This window comes from Myotis brandtii, unplaced genomic scaffold, assembly GCF_000412655.1.
Source record: "Myotis brandtii unplaced genomic scaffold, ASM41265v1 scaffold294, whole genome shotgun sequence".
Lineage (NCBI taxonomy): Eukaryota > Metazoa > Chordata > Mammalia > Chiroptera > Vespertilionidae > Myotis > Myotis brandtii.
The window spans coordinates 72,502-91,216 of NW_005361238.1; the positions used below are offsets into that span (position 1 = coordinate 72,502).

Consider the following 18,715-nt stretch of genomic DNA (forward strand, 5'->3'; position numbering starts at 1 on the left):
TATTTATATAATATATACATATATAAAAATAATAATAATCCGTTGTTATATGTGCTGCACATTTTTTCAACTCCTTTCCTAACCTTCAAGTCCTTTAAGATTCTCTCCAGTGGATTATAGCTTTGTAGCCCTTTGGGGTTTTTAAGAGGCCGGTAGCTGAGTTTGCTAAGATTGCCATAACAAACTATCACTGACTGGGTGGCTTACACCACAGAAATTTATTTTTTCACAGTTCTCAAGGTTTGAAGCCCGAGATCGAGGTGTTGGCGGGATTGGTTTCTTTTGAGGCCTCTCTCCTTGGCTTGGAGACGGCTGCCCTCTCGGGCCTCTTCACAGTCTCCCCTCTGCATGTCTCTGTCCCAGTGTCCTCTTCTTGTAAACACACCCATCCTATCGGGTTAGTTATATCGGACACCATCATATTGGATTCATGACCTCATTTTACCTTACTTACGTCTTTAAAGGCCCTGTCCCCAAACACACTCACACTCTGCCTGGAGGTTAGGACTTCAACATATGAACTTGGGATACACAACTCAGCCCACGTCAGCAGGGGAGAGGGAAGGGGCCCGATTGCCAGGGACTGAGAGGCCAGGTCCACACGGTGCCTCCTGGAACTGGGCCCTGGCTGCCGGTGGGCTCAGGCCCCAAAGTCAAGAAGACCGTCTCCGACATGTTTTTGACCCTCCGTTGACTAGTTCTCTTCTCCCTCAACCCCAAAGGTGCTCCAGCCCCCGGTTCACTTGACCACACTCACCATGTGTGAAGAGGAGACCACTGCCCTCGTGTGTGACAACGGCTCTGGCCTGTGCAAGGCTGGCTTCGCAGGAGATGACGCCCCCCGAGCCGTTTTCCCTTCCATCGTGGGCCGCCCTCGCCACCAGGTGTGTGCTCGTCTGGACACAAGGCTTTGAGGCATTAGGAGGAAGCACTGCATTGTGGGGACTATGCTGAGGTGTGTGTGTGTGTGTGTGTGTGTGTGTGTGACTGAGCGAGGATGAGTGTGTGTGTGAGAGGGTATGTGTATGTGTATTGAGGGGGGGGTTCTCTCTTCTGATTAACTAAGAGAACAGGACCCTGTAAATAGAAATATGCAGAACAAAAACATCTGTCAGGCATGCACTGATGACATTATGTCTGGCTTAAGTCTTTGGGGTTGCTAAGTTTGGAAGAAACCTTTTAAAAAATGCAATTAAACCCCTTGCCTTTAAGAAATGTATACTCATTTAAAATAATTTTCTTGAAATTAAAAAAAAACTGAAAAAAAAGAAATGTATACTCCATGAAGATACACCCACAACTAATTTGAGATCACAGGCTGAAATAGAGGCAAGATATTTCATCAGGAGAGGGAGAAATTAAATCTAAATAGAGGCCTGGCCAGTAGCTCTGTTGGTTAGAGTGTTGTCCGATCCTGACTCTCAAATACCCCATTAAGCACGGCAAGGTTGCAGGTTCAATCCCCGGCAAAGCACATACAAGAATCAACCATAAATAAGAACAACAAATTTATGTCTCTCTCTCTCTCTCTCTCTCTCTCTCTCTCTCTCTCTCTCGTCCTCTTTCTCTCTACATTTAATAATTTTTAAAAATATAAATGGAGGAACAAGGGAAGGAGAAGACTTTCTACAAAAAGGGACAACTGCCTGGCCAGCGTGGCTCAGTGGTTGAGCATAAACCTATGAACCAGGAGGTCATTTTCCTGGTTGAGGCACATGCCCAGGTTGCAGGCTTGATCCCCAGTACGGGGAGTGCAGGAGGCAGCTAATCAATGCTTTCTCTCATCATTGATGTTTCTATCTCTCTCTTTCTCTCCCTTCCTCTCTAAAATCAATAAAGATATATTTTAAAAAAATAAATAAAAGAAAAAGGGATAACTGAGGCTAAGGAGGATTTCAGCATGTGGAGAGCACACACACCAGAAGCAAAAATTTGGAGGTTTAAAGTGTAAGCGTAGGGTATTTGAGGAGGACAAGTACGTGTGTGTGTGTGTGTGTGTGTGTGTGTGTTGTGTGTGAATAAGGTAAGGAAGTGTGTGGAGGAACTCTGCTCTCAGAAAATGACATGGTCTTAGGAGAAAAAAGAGAGACAAGCTCACAAGAAACCCTCCACCTTCTCTCCTTGTCTTCCTCATTCTCTGGTGTCTGCCTCACCTTATCGCCTGCTGTTCTGTTTCCTGGGGAAGAAGGACATTTTCCTACCTTCATCTTTCTTCAGAAACCCTCTGATGACTGAGTCCCTCTGAGGGGAGCCCTCAGGCAGCTCACATCCGTCCTCTTCTGTGTTGCAGGGTGTAATGGTGGGGATGGGCCAGAAAGACAGCTACGTGGGGGATGAGGCTCAGAGCAAGCGAGGGATCCTGACTCTCAAGTACCCCATTGAGCACGGCATCATCACCAACTGGGACGACATGGAGAAGGTACTGGTGAACTCGCCCTTTAGGGTGCTCATCTAATGATAAGACATCACCGTGACCCTCGGATCTCACAGTCCTCTGTGCCCTGTCAACTCTCCCTCTAAAATGCTTCTCACAGCCGCCCTTCCTTCCTGTCCATCCCCATGGCCACACCCAACCAGGGATGCTGACATCTCCCACAGGACTATTGCCATGGCTTCCTGACTGGTTCCTTTGACTGGGTGTCTCACTCACCCAATTAATTCTCTACACGGCTGCACAGCTTCTCTTTCTAAAAGCAGGTCAGATCCTGTCGTTCGCCTCCTCAGGAATCTCCAGGAGCTCCTCACTCACCAAGAGAAGGTCACCAACTTCCTGTCTGTCATCTGAGGACCTGCCTGGTCCTGCCGAATTCCCAGCTCCATCCCTCACGCAGCCTTCACTCTGCACCAGCGCTTCCTCCTTCCTTCCAATGCTAATGCTGCCTCCTTCTAATATTCCCTGCCACCACCTCAGATAGGTGCACTGCTGCTATATGATGATGATGATTCTCTAATGAAAATCTTAGGTAAGATTCTCTCGGGGGCTTTAGAGGCCCTTTGTGTGTGTAAGAAGGTGTGGGGAAGGAGGACTTTTTAAAATGTAGTCTGTGATCACAAAATCATGTGTGCAAAATGCTAATAGAACCTTTTTAATATTCCTTTGATAAATTCTGCTGACAGTTGTCTGAGAGTTCTTGTTTTGCACTGACTGCCTTTTGAAATGTAATAGAGGGCGTATTGAGCAGGCTGCCACTGGGAATAAAGAATGTTGATTTGAAATCTGTAATTCACTGTACATTTCTCCAGATCCTAGATTCAGTCACTCTGGATGTGAGATAAATAGATAAAACACAATAGCTTTTGCTTCACACAGTGGAACCATTAAGAACACAGACAGGGACAGGGAGATCCGGGAGCAAATCCGTCCCTTAAGGCTCAGTTTCCTCATTTGTGGAGATAAAAATACTTTCTTCCTTAGGCTGCTCGGGAGATTGAATTAGGTGAATACTTAGTATAACCCCAAGGTAGGAAACATACTGAATGCTCAATAAATGGCACATACTATTTGTGTATACCTAACAATATATAAATCAAAAACATAACAGACAAAAACATTTTACTCGTAGTAGTAACAATATGAACTCTTTTTTGTTGTTGTTAATCCTCACCAGAGGATGTTTTCCCCCATTGCTTTCTCAGAGAGAGTGGGAGGGAGGAGGGGTGAGAGAGAGAGAAAAAAATCATCAATGTGAGAGAGACACAGCGATTGGTTGATTCCCACACAAGCCCTGACTGGCGAGCAGGGAGCTTGTTGTTGTTAATCCTCACCAGAGGATGTTTTTTCCCCATTGCTTTCTCAGAGACAGTGGGAGGGAGGAGGGGTGAGAGAGAGAGAAAAAAACCATCAATGTGAGAGAGACACAGCGATTAGTTGATTCCCACACAAGCCCTGACTGGCGAGCAGGGAGTGAACCCACAAGCCAGGTACATGCCCTTGATGGGGAATCAAACCCACTACCCTTTGGTGCGGGGTGGGGCGTGGGAGCAGAGACAATGCTCAGCCACACTGTCCAGGGCAACAATATGAACTCTTTAAATAAACTACTAAAAATATAGTATGTGTCTTAGAAGAAAAACGGACCTAGCCTGTGTGGCTCAGTTGCTTGGGCATCGTCCTGTGCACCAAAAGGTTGCTGGTTTGATTCCTGGTCAGAGCACATGCCCGGGTTGCAGGCTCAGTCCCCAGTAGGGGGTGTGCAGGAGGCAGCCAATGGATGTTTCTCTCTCTCTAAAATCAATAAAAACATATTTTTAAAAACAGAATAAGGTAAAGCTGTCAAATCTTCTAAAATTAATTTATGGGCTCATTGCCATTCCAATAAAAATCTCACAATTTTTAAATTGTATACATTTAAGGTATACAATTTGATGATGTGATATACATTGTATAACAGTCATCACATTCAAGTCAATTAACATACCTGTCACCTCACATAGGTGTTTTTTCCTCGTAGTGAGAGCACTTGGACTTACTTTCTTGGCAACTTTTAAGTGTACAATACAGTGCTGTTACCTATAGTCCACATGCTGTACACTAAGTCTCCAGAATTTACTTAGCCTACATAACTGAGACTTTGCTCCCCTTGACCAACATCTCCCCATCACCCCCACCCCCCAACCTCCTAGTAACCACTATTCTACTCTCTGCTTCTATCAGTTTGACTAAAAAGAAAGCATGCTTTTTAATTATGCAAGATAATCATAAAGTATGTTTGAAGAAAGAAATAAGGCAAAATTTGTAAGAACAAAATTAATAAGAAAAACTGTAACAGGAGACTTGCCATATCCAAATATTAAAATATAATATAGAGTTCTAAAAATTAAAACAATTTGGTACCAGCACAAAGGTAAAGAGAAAATGTATGATCAATGAAACTTGCAATACCAGAAAAGGATTTACTCAGTAAATTATTCTGGGACAACTGATTACTTATTTGAGAGGTGAGGTATTTTTGTTTATTGCCCTTACTTCATTCTATTTCACCAAACACATATCAATTGAATATAAAAGTTAAATATAAAAACTCAAATGATAAAAAAATACAATATAATAAGTGTGAGTATCAAATTTCTGGTGTAAGAAGTCATAGAAAAAAAGAATGACAAATCTGATTTCTTAAAACTCATACTTCTAGCATGTCAAAAATAAAGCCAAATTTAAAAGGTAAGCAACGAATTGCGAAAAAAACATTCACAAGTGCAATATAAACAGGTAGTGCAAATTGGTGATTATAGATACAAAGTCCACCAGGCAGATAAACAAGGGATGTGAACAGATACTTTCCCAAATGAAAATTATAAAAAGTTGCAAATCTGAAAAAGTTTAAACTCATCTGAAACAAATAAAAAATTTCAAAGTGAAACTAGATATTATTTTTATCTATCAAATTATTTCCTATTTTAAGAGTGAGAGCACTGGATGCAGGTTAGGGTAAGATGGGCACTTTCTTATTCTGTAACTTAGCCTCTTTGTTGGTAGTAAAAATAAAAAAAGTCTTCCAATTGCCATACTCTTTAGGCCACTAATTCCACAGTTAGAATTCTTTTCTTTGGAAAACAACCTGAATAGAAAAAAGAAAATGTAATATGCACAAACATAGCTATCACAGGATTATTTATAGATAAAAATGCAAGATACCATATGAATAGTAATATGATTAAATATATGATGGTATATGATGCAATATTGTTTAAGCATTAAAAAATAAGTGTTCAACTGTTAATGACCACATTACTGCTTATTTAAAAAAAATAAAATAAAAAATAAAATATAAGTGTTCAATGTATTAAAAATAAATATTTACTATGAAAAAAAATTATTTATAGTGTATTAACTGAAAAGTGGCAAGAAACAAAACTGAATATGAAAGTATTATAATAATAGTAAATAAAACAAAGTATATGAAATAAGTAAATGGTGATAGTGATAAATTTGAAAATTGATAAGAGTGAAAGGTTAGGAAGAAGAAAAAAGTCAATTTTTTGTTAAAATATGGGAGATTTTTATTCCTCTTAAATTTTTTTTCTAATTTTAACATTATTGGTGTCTTTTGTTTTTAAAGTACATTATAAAAACTCCAAAAAAATTGAAATAAAATGAAGTGCAGATGTTTGCATTACAGGATGTTTTGCAAAGCCAATTTTTTTTTTAATAATGTACTTTAAAGACTGTGCGTCATGGGTCTGAGATATGCCTAGGAACCTGCACCTGTAACAGCTATCCCAGATAACGCTGATAGAAGGCATCTGGGGACCACATTAGAAGAAATGCTGACATCACCTCATTCAGACTGATTGCCACCTGCTCTGTGTCACTGTGAGACGTGGGCCTCTGCTTGTGCCATTCCCTCTGCCTTGGGTGCCCTTCTCCGCCTCTGCAGACTTCCTTTGCCTTCAGGGCCCACCTAAACCCTCATATTGAACTGCCTCTGCCTCATTCTTCACTTAAAATGTGGGTGTCTTTGTCTTTTGTCTTTTTTGCCTGTCTTTCTCCTCTCTTGAAACTAAAATCTAGGGGCCATGTCTGGTTCATATCTGCACTCCTTACCTTTAGCATCGTCCTGGCACAAAGCCAGTGGCTCGTCAATATGTGGGCACAGTGGAATCCAATGACCCTGTGCCCCATCTCTGAGAAAATCCAGGCCTTAGGCCCCTGGCACTCTTTGCCAAATGCCTCTGAAATTAAACATGAAATCTCTCTGAAATGAAGAAATAAAAAACTCCTGTTTTGTGGGTCTGGATCACGGAAGAGGGACCTAGACACAGAGAGAAATAGCTTCCTTTGGAACCGGGGTTCTCCACTGAGCGACTTGCCTCCCAGGGGGCCTTTGGCTATGTCGGGAGACATGTTTGCCTGTTTCAAGATAAAGAGATGCTCCTGGCATCTGGTGGGTGGATGCCAGGGATGCTGCTAAACATCCTGTAACGCACAGGTCAGCCCCTGCAACAAGGAGTGTCCAACCTAAAGTAAAGTGCCAAGGTTGGGAGACCCTGCTCTAAAGTGCCAGCCGGGTCACAATATACAAGGAAGGTCCAAGCATGTCTGTCAGTTTCCCAGCAGGAGACAGCATACTCCCAGTTGGGGCTTGAGAGTTAATTTAAGGAAGGGCTGCTTACAGAGATGTGCACAGAAAGGGAACCAGAAAGGGATGTTGAGGCACCCAAGTACTAGCAGCAGAGGGAAGCTCTTTCTCCCCTAATGCTGGGGGTGAGGGGGGTAGGAGGCGCGTAGGGAGAGCAAGGCCAGTAAAACTTCGTGAGAGCTGGAGCCCTGAAAGAGGGGCCACGCAACAGGAGCTGTGGTCATGAGAGGCCACACTGTACCCGGGAGCAACACACTCCTTCCCTCTCCAACCTCTTGCTGGTATCTTCTATAAGCCAAACATAGGCAGAAGCCAAAAAGCAAGGAACACAGAGATGCAGTGGGCCTGGCCCCCCAAGGCACAAAACAGGGGAGAGAAAGGCATTCAGAGGGACATAATCGACATGCTAAGTATAATGAATGGCCCCAGATCCCAGTCCTGTCTGGGGCCCTGTTGAGAAGCAATATAACCTCTAAATTTCAATCAGAACTCCCCAGGGCTGACCGTTCTCTCCAGATCCAAGAACGCGGAGCCATACTCCCTCAGCACAGCATGTCAGTTGCAGTTTTCCAGCCCACTGGGAGTCTGCTGGACTCATCTGACTTTTGTCCCAAACAGATCTGGCACCACTCCTTCTACAATGAGCTGCGGGTAGCACCTGAAGAGCACCCCACCCTGCTCACGGAGGCACCCCTAAATCCCAAGGCCAACAGGGAGAAGATGACCCAGGTAAGAGACCAGCCAGACCTGAGCACTGGCACAAGAATGGAACGTGGATGCTACACATGATCCTTTCTCCCGTTCACACATCAGGGCAACAGAATTCTTTGAGAGCCTGTCCTGTGCATAGTCCATGCCAGGCCCTATGGGAGGTGGGAGTAGGGTAAATAGGCATATTTCCTGCCCTTAAAAAAGATTCCAAACCATTCTTTGGGCCCAGAGGTGCTGTGATTTCTGCCAGACAGTGTCTAATTCTGCATTGTCCTTTCAGATCATGTTTGAAACCTTCAATGTCCCTGCCATGTACGTCGCCATTCAAGCTGTGCTCTCCCTCTATGCCTCTGGCCGCACAACAGGTGAGTCGCCCTGATTGTAATTGCGCCCTTTCTGACTTTAGAGCAGCGGTTCTCAACCTGTGGGTCGCGACCCCTTTGGCGGTCGAACGACCCTTTCACAGGGGTCGCCTAAGACCATCCTGCATATCAGATATTTACATGATGATTCATAACAGTAGCAACATACAGTTATGAAGTAGCAACGAAAATAATTTTATGGTTGGGTCACAACATGAGGAACTGTATTTAAAGGGCCAGAAGGTTGAGAATCACTGCTTTAGAGGGAGGAAGGGATAGAGGTTCCTGCTCAGAAGTATCAAAGCGACAGCCAAAATCCAGGGGAAACCTTGCCCGGGGCTAACAGACGGGAAGCCCATGTGGAAGGGAGTGTGCCAGTACAGATGGAAAGGGTTCAATGAACAGCCGTGACCGGTATACCCAGCAAGGGCCCATCCCTCACAGCAGTCAGCCTGGGAGCGTATACACACTTCCCAACAATACTGGGATGTTTCTGCTCATGAAGCAGGAATAGCAAAAACGTGATGACGGATATGCAAGTATCCTTGGTGAGAAAGGTGCTCAGGGAAACAGAGGGGGCTTAAAAATAAAACAGTTTTTAATAGGGACTTGACAGCTTAAATATCATTCACACATGTATTTTTTTCTGTGGTCTCTTGTTTGGTTGGGTTGGGTTTTTTCCCTTACTAATGTTCATTCATGTATTCATGGATATGTTCATTCATTCATTCATTCATTCATGCATCATCAGATATTTTCCAATCCTGCCTACCATGTGCAAACATTGCACCACTGACAAACAAGGCAGATCCTGCTGTTGTGGAGCTAACAGTCTAGTGGGGAAGGAGTAAGCAATAATTTCACTACAGGTGATAAGGACAGTAATAGGGAAGTACGGGTATATACAGTTTTGTACCCTGTGCTTTGCACTTGATTTTGTTGTAGGCATCATGTCTAATGGCTACCTGGAAGCCATTGTATGATGACTCCATTATTTATTTACTTATTTTACCATTTGTCTATTGCTGGGCCTTTACATTGTCTCTAATTTTTCTTGTTTAATATAAGATATGCTGTGATGAACGAAGTATCAAAGCGACAGCCAAAATCCAGGGGAAACCTTGCCCGGGGCTAACAGACGGGAAGCCCATGTGGAAGGGAGTGTGCCAGTACAGATGGAAAGGGTTCAATGAACAGCCGTGACCGGTATACCCAGCAAGGGCCCATCCCTCACAGCAGTCAGCCTGGGAGCGTATACACACTTCCCAACAATACTGGGATGTTTCTGCTCATGAAGCAGGAATAGCAAAAACTGTGCAAGTATCCTTGGTGTAGAAAGGTGCTCAGGGAAACAGAGGGGGCTTAACAATGAAACAGTTTTTAATAGGGACTTGACAGCTTGAATATCATTCACACATTCACTCATGTATTCTTTTCTGTGGTCTTTTGTTTGGTTGGGTTGGGTTTTTTCCCTTACTAATATTCATTCATGTATTCATGGATATGTTCATTCATTCATTCATTCATTCATGCACCATCAGATATTTTCCAATCCTGCCTACCATGTGCAAACATTGCACCACTGACAAACAAGGCAGATCCTGCTGTTGTGGAGCTAACAGTCTAGTGGGGAAGAGACGGAGTAAGCAATAATTTCACTACAGGGGATAAGGACAGTAATAGGGAAGTACGGATATATACAGTTTTGTACCCTGTGCTTTGCACTTGATTTTGTTGTAGGCATCATGTCTAATGGCTACCTGGAAGCCATTGTATGATGACTCCATTATTTATTTACTTATTTTACCATTTGTCTATTGCTGGGCCTTTACATTGTCTCTAATTTTTCTTGTTTAATATAAGATATGCTGTGATGAACATCTTGTATAAGAGTAAGCTATTGATCCCTGGATATTTATTTTACTTCTGGCCCTTACTAAACCATCTTATTTGCTCTAATCATTTTTCAGTCGATTCTCTTCTAAGTATACAACCACATCATCTTCAAATAATGACAATTTTGTTTCTTTTTTATAATAATACCTCTTATTTCCATTTTGTGTTTTATTGCATTGGCTAAAGCACCCAGGACAATAGTAAATAATAATAAAATAATGCTATTATAAGGTTGCCCCATCAATTATGATGTGGCTGTAGGATCAAGTGAGATTACTTATGCTGAGAAAGCTTATTTCCCTTCATGGTTTGCTAAAAAATTTTATTAGTAGAGAATTTTATTTTTTTCAAATGGCTTTTATAGTTCCTATGAGATCTAAGATGCTAATTGCTTGTGCATATGTGTTAGTTTGATGCCTGAAAGATGTACAAATTACCCAGTCTCAATTAAAGAGTGTGCAGTCTAGATGCAAATTGACAAGTGTGCATTGTCATAAAAGTGTTTCAAGGAATACAAGAAGAGGAGACCTTCTACTTGCTTTCCATAGGCTATAGTCTCATTTGGGAGAATAAATTGATGTGCACACAAAAATATGATTGATTGTTCTTATGGTGGGTGAATTTTCTCAGCTACTAAAGAAAAACATGGTCATTGAAAATCATGGGTAAATGGTCCCAGAAAGAGACAGATGAAAGACAAGAAAAGTTTTAACAGGTCCTATCCCCTCTGTCTATAGGCATCGTCCTGGATTCAGGGGATGGCGTCACCCACAATGTCCCCATCTATGAGGGCTACGCACTGCCTCACGCCATCATGCGCCTTGACCTGGCAGGCCGCGACCTCACGGACTACCTCATGAAGATCCTCACAGAGAGAGGCTATTCCTTTGTGACCACAGGTATCCAGCCCCTTTCCTGATTCTGAGCTCAGCTCAAAACCAAATCTGATCTAGGACCAGAAGTTCCCAGGCCTGGTGAGAAGTCTGTGGCTATGTGTCCTCAGACTATCTTGGGGTAGATAGGGAGGCTCTACGTAGCCAGAGGCTGGGCCTCTGGGCAAGACCAGATAGTCAAGGCAACCTTATTTAAGAGAAAGGTTCCCAACCAGTACACCCTGGGGAGGGAAACAACGCTTAGACCTACTTATCCTAAGAGCCCTCCCTGAGTCCCCCTTAAGTGCCCTTTCACAGCACCCCTTCTTCCCAGGGACCTGCTACCTCTGTCCATGTCCACACCAGGGTCAGAGCTCGTTTTCAGTAATGCTGAATGGTAGTAAGATCTGGGGATGCATGTCATTAACTAGGGGCACTTACAGTTCATCTGGGACAAATAAGGTCTGAATATCTAAGGGGAAGGTATCATGCCTCAGGGGCCACCCTGGGAAAGAGAGTATTTAGGTAGGGGCCTTCCTAGATTCTGTAAGATCACAACGTATAAGCCTACATCTAGACCAGAGGTGTGTCCTGCAAGGCCCTCAGGAAGGCCTGCAGCGCTGTCAGGGCAGAGCGAAGACAGCAAGGTGAAAAGCCCATGCAACATTTTGCTTGGGAATCAAAACTTTGAACTCCCACTTTAGGAAGAGGAATAAAAAAATTAACTTTCATCCTAAGACTGAATCCAAAGAGCTGAGTACCTACTTTCTGTCATTTCTGCTTCCAGCTGAGCGAGAAATCGTGAGAGACATCAAGGAGAAGCTGTGCTACGTGGCCCTAGATTTTGAGAACGAGATGGCTACGGCGGCCTCCTCCTCCTCCCTGGAGAAGAGCTATGAGCTGCCTGATGGGCAGGTCATCACCATTGGCAATGAACAAGACCGGATAGATAGTTAAGGCAACCTGATTTAAGAGAAAGGTTCCCAACCAGTACACCCTTGGGGGGAAAACAACGCTTAGACCTACTTATCCTAAGCAGCACTCCCTGAGCCCTCCTTAAGTGCCCTTTCACAGCACACCTTCTTCCCAGGGACCTGCTACCTCTGTCCATGTCCACACCAGGGTCAGAGCTCGTTTTCAGTAATGCTGAATGGTAGTAAGATCTGGGGATGCATGTCATTAACTAGGGGCACTTACAGTTCATCTGGGACAAATAAGGTCTGAATATCTAAGGGGAAGGTATCATGCCTCAGGGGCCACCCTGGGAAAGAGAGTATTTAGGTAGGGGCCTTCCTAGATTCTGTAAGATCACAACGTATAAGCCTACATCTAGACCAGAGGTGTGTCCTGCAAGGCCCTCAGGAAGGCCTGCAGCGCTGTCAGGGCAGAGCGAAGACAGCAAGGTGAAAAGCCCATGCAACATTTTGCTTGGGAATCAAAACTTTGAACTCCCACTTTAGGAAGAGGAATAAAAAAATTAACTTTCATCCTAAGACTGAATCCAAAGAGCTGAGTACCTACTTTCTGTCATTTCTGCTTCCAGCTGAGCGAGAAATCGTGAGAGACATCAAGGAGAAGCTGTGCTACGTGGCCCTAGATTTTGAGAACGAGATGGCCACGGCGGCCTCCTCCTCCTCCCTGGAGAAGAGCTACGAGCTGCCTGATGGGCAGGTCATCACCATTGGCAATGAGCGCTTCCGCTGCCCCGAGACCCTCTTCCAGCCTTCCTTCATCGGTGAGGCGCTGCCCACAGTCCCTGCCAATCAGGAGGGCAGGGTGGAGGGGTGGGCGCGGGATGGAAAGAGAAACACCAGGAGTCACGCACTCTTTGTTTATTGTTCATACATAGCCCATATTTTTCCAGGAAGTGCCCAAAATACATAAACAATACAGCTAGGTAAAATCTAATTTTAAATAAAAGGAAATCAAGATAAAGGCAAAGCAGGAGAGGGGACATAATATGAAACTAAGAATGAGGTTAATAAACAAAACACTTCTTGGACCGCTCAGCATTTAGGTCATGAGGTTGAAATTTATAGTAGTAAACAGGATGGGCTTGGGGCAGACCTGGTTTTAACCTTGGACATGTTACCATCTTCAAACTTCAGTAACTTTATCTGTAAAGTGGAAATAATGATAGTACCTACTAAGTAGGGTTGTAACAAGGATTAAATGAAAGAATAACACAAGGACAACTCTTTGCTGAGGAGTGTATAAGAAGAGGTGGGCCTGTAAGCAAATGTTGATATACAGTGTAGTGGTAGATAGCAAACTGGACAGAGTGCTATAGGCCTAAGAAACCAGGGAAGACTTTTTAGAGAAGGTGAGTATTTGGACAGAACCTTGAAGAAAGAGTATCATTTTATGGTATCCAGGGATGGAAGGAGTGCAGAATAGGGAATGACATACAATACCAATTGTGTGGTATGTGCAAAGGCATGGAGGTGTGAAAGGTCATGTTCTATTTGGGACATGATGGACGAATTCTGTGTGTGTGTGTGTGTGCGTGTGCGTGTGCGCATGTGTGTATGCATGCCTGTTGTATGTTTTCACACAGGGGAGAATGGAGAGAATGGCTGGACCACGCTAAGAATGTGGGGGTTAATCATATCAGCAATGGAGATCTCCTGAAAGCTTTTAGGCAGCAGTAGCAAGGTCAGGTTTGTATTTTAGGAAGATTCTTCTATCTACTATGTGAAATTATATCATAAGAACAAAAGACTAGAGGTGGGAGGCCAGGTAGGTAGGCGTGAGCTGGTTTGGCATGTAGGAAGATCCCTGTGCCAGGCTAAGTTAGCTAAATGTCAACCTGTGGGCAACGGAGGGCTATCAAAGCTGATATGATGGGTACATGTACACAATGGAATATAAAAGAGAATAAAGTACTGACACAAGCTGTAACATGGATGCACTTGAAAACATGTTAAGTGAAACAAGCCAGACACAAAAGGTCATATAGTGTATGAGTCCATTTATATGATATGGGAAATCTATAGAGACAGGGAGTAAATTAGTGGCTGCCTAGAACTGGGGAAGGGTAAAAGGGAAAATGGGGAGCATCTGTCTGCTAATGGGTATGGGGTTTCTTTTGGCGGGGGGTCGGGGGAGGGTGTTAAAAATGTTCTAAAATTACATTGTGGCAATAGTTGCACAACTCTGTGATTATACTAGAAACTACTAAACTGTACACTTCAAAAAGGGTAGATATAATGGCAAGTGAATTATATCTCAATAAAGCTGTGAAAAAAGATGATGCAATGAAAGTGTTCCTTTAGAAATATATCTCAGGCAACAATGTGAAAGATCCATCAAACAGAAGGAAACTAAAGGCAGGGTGATGACTAGTTAGAGGGTCTGATCTTAATACATTTGGGAGGTAAATAAGGACCTGAACTACCATTAATTGCAACCACAGAAGGGGGTCACTTGAGGAGCTGAAAGTGAGGGTGTTTATGAGTGATGAATGTTAACTAGAGACCGTGATCTCTACTAGGCATGGAGTCTGCCGGGATTCATGAAACAACCTACAATTCCATCATGAAGTGTGACATCGACATCCGCAAGGACTTATATGCCAACAATGTCCTCTCTGGGGGTACCACCATGTACCCCGGCATTGCTGACAGGATGCAGAAGGAGATTACAGCCCTGGCTCCCAGTACCATGAAGATCAAGGTGGGTCTTCACCCAATTCCTTCCATCCCGTTCTTTGTACAATGACCTGTCTACCTGGGAGATGCTCAGAGTCCAGTTGCCAGGCCTGTGGCTCAGTGGCCTCCTGGGTTCAGCATCATCCTGGTCTGGGACAAATTTCATCTCGGGGGATTATGTCCCTTGGGCACTGATGAGTTGGAGACACTTTCCGCATGAGCTCTCAAACATAATCACATGATGTCGTATGAGAAGGGGGTGAAAGAATTTGGAATGAAGAGACTATTGAGCTGGTTGAGGAAGAAATCAAGCGGAGGGATATAAAAAAATAAAAGAGGAGGGAAATAGAAGGGAAGAAACTTTAAAAAGGAGTTGGGTGTTACCCCAAAGGAGGGTGAAAGTTTTAAAAAGAAAGTTTGGCCATGGGGCAGGCTGCTGGTTCGAACTCACGGGGACATTCCTTGATTTCTGGATAGTCCGTTTGTCCCAACTTGGCCATAACCCTCCCCACACTGCTTCTTACCGGGGCTTCTCACTTCTTTGGCCTCGGCAGGATGGGAGCCCACTTGTCTTACTGCTTTTCCCTGCTTTGGTCCCAAGCAATCAATAATAGAGTCCTTTTTTGAGGGCTTCTAGGAACTTTGGTGCTAATGGGTTTAGAAGGAGTTGGGAACAGAATAGAGATAACAAATAGGTTGAAAGTTACAAAGTCTCACAATAAAGTTGGTCTCTGGGGAGTAGGCCTGATCTGAGGAAGTATATTCTCTATGTCAGTATTCTAAGAACCTTCTTCACAAAGGAAGGCTGCCCAGACCTTCCTTCTGCCTAGCAGATGGTGTTCAGCACAGGGAAGCAAAGTAGGACACCAGAAAACAGGTGAGAACCTGTGGTCCCTTCTCAGCTGGAGCCACTGGAACAGCTACATTACTGAGGCCTGCCACGTGGGGCTTTTTACCAGGACCCTGTGTCAGGATACCACACCCAGCCTCACCCCCAGATTCTAGTTCATCAGGTCTGAGGTAGTCCCACCACCTACAGTGATAAGCGAGCACCAGTGATTTGATGTATGTCCCCATTTGTGAGCCCCTGCCCTGAGTTTAACAATATGTGCCAGCCTTCAAGGGGCCTAGGATCTAATTAGTGGACATAATCCATGAAAGGAAACTTAAATAAGGCAAGAGAAGGGGAAAAGGCACTCCAGGGAGGGGAAATAGGATGAGCAAAGGTGCTCAGGGGTGTGTGTGCACGTGTGAACATCCCAGACAAGTTGGACAACAGGATTTGTGTAGAGGAATTGGGGGAGATGAAGCAAGCCTCAAGGATATGGAAGAAGAGATGTGGGTGGGGGTGGGGCTGAGATTGAGGACCTCAAACCCAAGACAGCCCAGAGTTTTCTCACAACCAGAACTGCCCAGCAATAAAATTTGCTACCTTCTTAGTGGTTCTGCCAGTCCTTGGGGTATCTACTCAAGGCGTGATGGGGTGACTTTTGTCTGCCTGAATAAGATAACTTCTAAAGATCATTCTTATTCCTCAATTCTATGATCTCTGTAATGTAAGAAATCTGTAGAGAGCTTTTAAGGAGACAAAAAAAATCAATTTATTTTTAGTTTGTTCTAGCACTGAATTCTTAGACCCTTCAGATTCTGAGAAATTAGTTGAAGAATTGCAGTCCTTCTAAATCTACTTTGAGGTGGAGTTCAAAGTTGTTTGCCAGGACAACCAATTTCTAAAGGCTAAGCTCAGTGACAAGAATGAACAATGTATGAATTTAAAAACTTCTCACGTACAAGTGGCTGTTGACAGATGAAGTTGAAGGGTCTGCGTAGACAGGCTCATACTCAGAAATGGAGGAAGCTGCTCATGCATTCAATTCCAGGAAAGAACAGAACAGTACTGCCCCTGTAGATGTTGGTATTGGTCAGCTGTTGCTGAGTAACAAGCAACCATGAAATCACAGGGCACATAACCATTAGCATCTATTGCTCATGCATCTGCAGGTCAGTTTGGAGTCAGCAGATCTAGGTCAGGCTTGGCGAGGCAGCTCTGTAGGGCCAGCCAGCTCAGGTCAGGTCTATATCTCTCACTCACTATGGGACTTGGGCTGAAGGGCCGGCAACTCCTTGGGGACATTTTTTTCATGAAGATGGCAGAGGCACAAGAGAGTATGCCTGTGCACGCCTGAAGAACATTTCAAGATCCATGTCTGCTAACATTTCACTGACCAAAGCAAATACAGAGCTGAGCACGAAGTCACATGGTGGAAGAGTACAATCTTCCTATGGAGGGGTGGGAGTGAAGATTTGAGCAATAATCCAATCAACCACGAGGTTTACCCTGTTTCTTTTTTGACCACGGAGGCATCCTTTTCTGGGGTGGCCTGGCAGTTTGATGAGCTGATTCCGGGACCACCTTCCTCTTCCTTTGGGGACTGATCGTGATTCATCACGTTTGCTCTTTGCAGATCATTGCTCCCCCGGAGCGGAAGTACTCCGTCTGGATCGGAGGCTCCATCCTGGCTTCTCTCTCCACCTTCCAGCAGATGTGGATCAGCAAGCCAGAGTATGATGAGGCAGGGCCCTCCATTGTCCACAGGAAATGCTTCTAAAGTCAGAGCAGATTCTCTGGGGATCTCCTTGAGACTGCTGTTACAAATCATGAACCATTAAAACCTGCAAGCCTGATTTCTCTGTGTGGAGCTCTTTCCCCGCCCCCTCCAACCCCGCACACAGTGTGAGGGCTTTTCACATTTTATTCTAATTCACACATAACCCTGTGAGATAGGTACTATTATTGCCTCCATATTACAGATGAAGAAACTGAGGTTCAGAGAAGTTCAGGACTTGTTGAAGATCATCAGAACCAAGATTAAAATCCAAATGTAGCTGACTCTAGCGTTAGTACTCCTACTACACCACTTTGATTCCTTTTCCTTGAACATGAGTAAGAATGAGGGCTGGATGACTTGTTGGGGGCGGGTAAGAAACAAGGGCTTTCAGAAATGTGAGTCCTTGTACCCAAGGGTGATGCACAGAGAACAAGAGCAGAGAAATACAGGCTTATAGGATGTGACATAATTTGACCAAAAACACAATATTATTTGAATTGAAGTGAAGAAAGTTTATAGTGGGCTTGAAATCTCTGTGAGATCTTTTGCCATTGAGGGTTAGGTTGTATTTTGCCCCAAACTACTAATCAAGAAAGTAGTGCGCGCGCTCTCTCTCTCTCTCTCTCTCTCTCTCTCTCTTGTGTTCTCACTCTCTCATTTGCTCCCCACTCCCTTGGTCAATTCTATTTAATTTCACAAGTATTTACTGAATTTTTGGTAAATAAATCTACAATTACTGGGTAAGGCCACATGAAGTTTATATACCCCACAAAGATGATTCCTACCCATCAGGGTTTCATTGCAGAAAGTGGGAGACAGACACAAACATATAAGATAATGATTTGAGGTGAAACAGAAGCACCCATAAAGTACTATGAGAAAATAAGGGATAAGGATAATGGCTAACATAGATTGAGTGTTTACAATATGCTAGGCACTAGTTTAAGAGCTAGCTTTACATGGATTTCCTCATGTAACCCTCTCCACAGCCCTATGAGGCAGGTACTAGTATCATTCCCATTTTATAACTAGTTTACTAGTTAACTCTATCACCCAGCTAGTTAATGGCAGAACAAGAGCCTCAGTTCTGCCGGGTGTACCCTTCCCTCTCTCCACCTATCCCAGTCCCACGCCTGATGCTCCTGAGCAGATCTCACCTGGCCCACGAGCTTCCCAGAAATACCTGTTTGGAGACAGTGGACCCCATTAGAAGTTCAGGGACCTCAATGTCAGATATCCCTCCTCCACCATCTCTGCACTTGCCCTCTGGAGGTGAGGTGGACAATCATGTTTTCAAAATCCCCCTAGAGGATTTATGGGTTTCCCAGAAGCAGAACCTAAAATAAGGACTCACATGCAAATAATTCATTAAGGAAGTGCTTGCAGGGGAAACCCTTGAGCAGATGGAAGAGGCAGGACAGGAAAGGGGAGGAAGCCCAGCAGGGGACCTCTGAGGCATAGCTTTGGCCTGGTCCCCAGACAGCTCTGGAGTCTAAGCCTGACTGCAGGCAATGAGCTGGGCTTTCACAGTCACCT

At 44.0% G+C, this 18,715-nt stretch overlaps 1 protein-coding gene across 1 annotated transcript in view; it reads left to right on the forward strand.

Annotated features, from left to right (window-relative positions):
* ACTG2 (actin, gamma 2, smooth muscle, enteric) overlaps positions 1–17,255 on the forward strand; it is a 27,022-nt gene extending 9,767 nt beyond the window's left edge. Inside the window, exons 2-9 of the mRNA XM_005869418.2 lie at positions 723–884; positions 2,291–2,419; positions 7,698–7,808; positions 8,071–8,155; positions 10,786–10,947; positions 12,464–12,655; positions 14,414–14,595; positions 17,036–17,255. Of these exons, the coding sequence (XP_005869480.1) occupies positions 759–884; positions 2,291–2,419; positions 7,698–7,808; positions 8,071–8,155; positions 10,786–10,947; positions 12,464–12,655; positions 14,414–14,595; positions 17,036–17,179 (1,131 nt within the window). The 5' untranslated portion in view covers positions 723–758 and the 3' untranslated portion in view covers positions 17,180–17,255. The remainder of the gene's footprint in view (positions 1–722; positions 885–2,290; positions 2,420–7,697; positions 7,809–8,070; positions 8,156–10,785; positions 10,948–12,463; positions 12,656–14,413; positions 14,596–17,035) is intronic.
* The last annotated feature ends 1,460 nt before the right edge of the window (positions 17,256–18,715 follow it).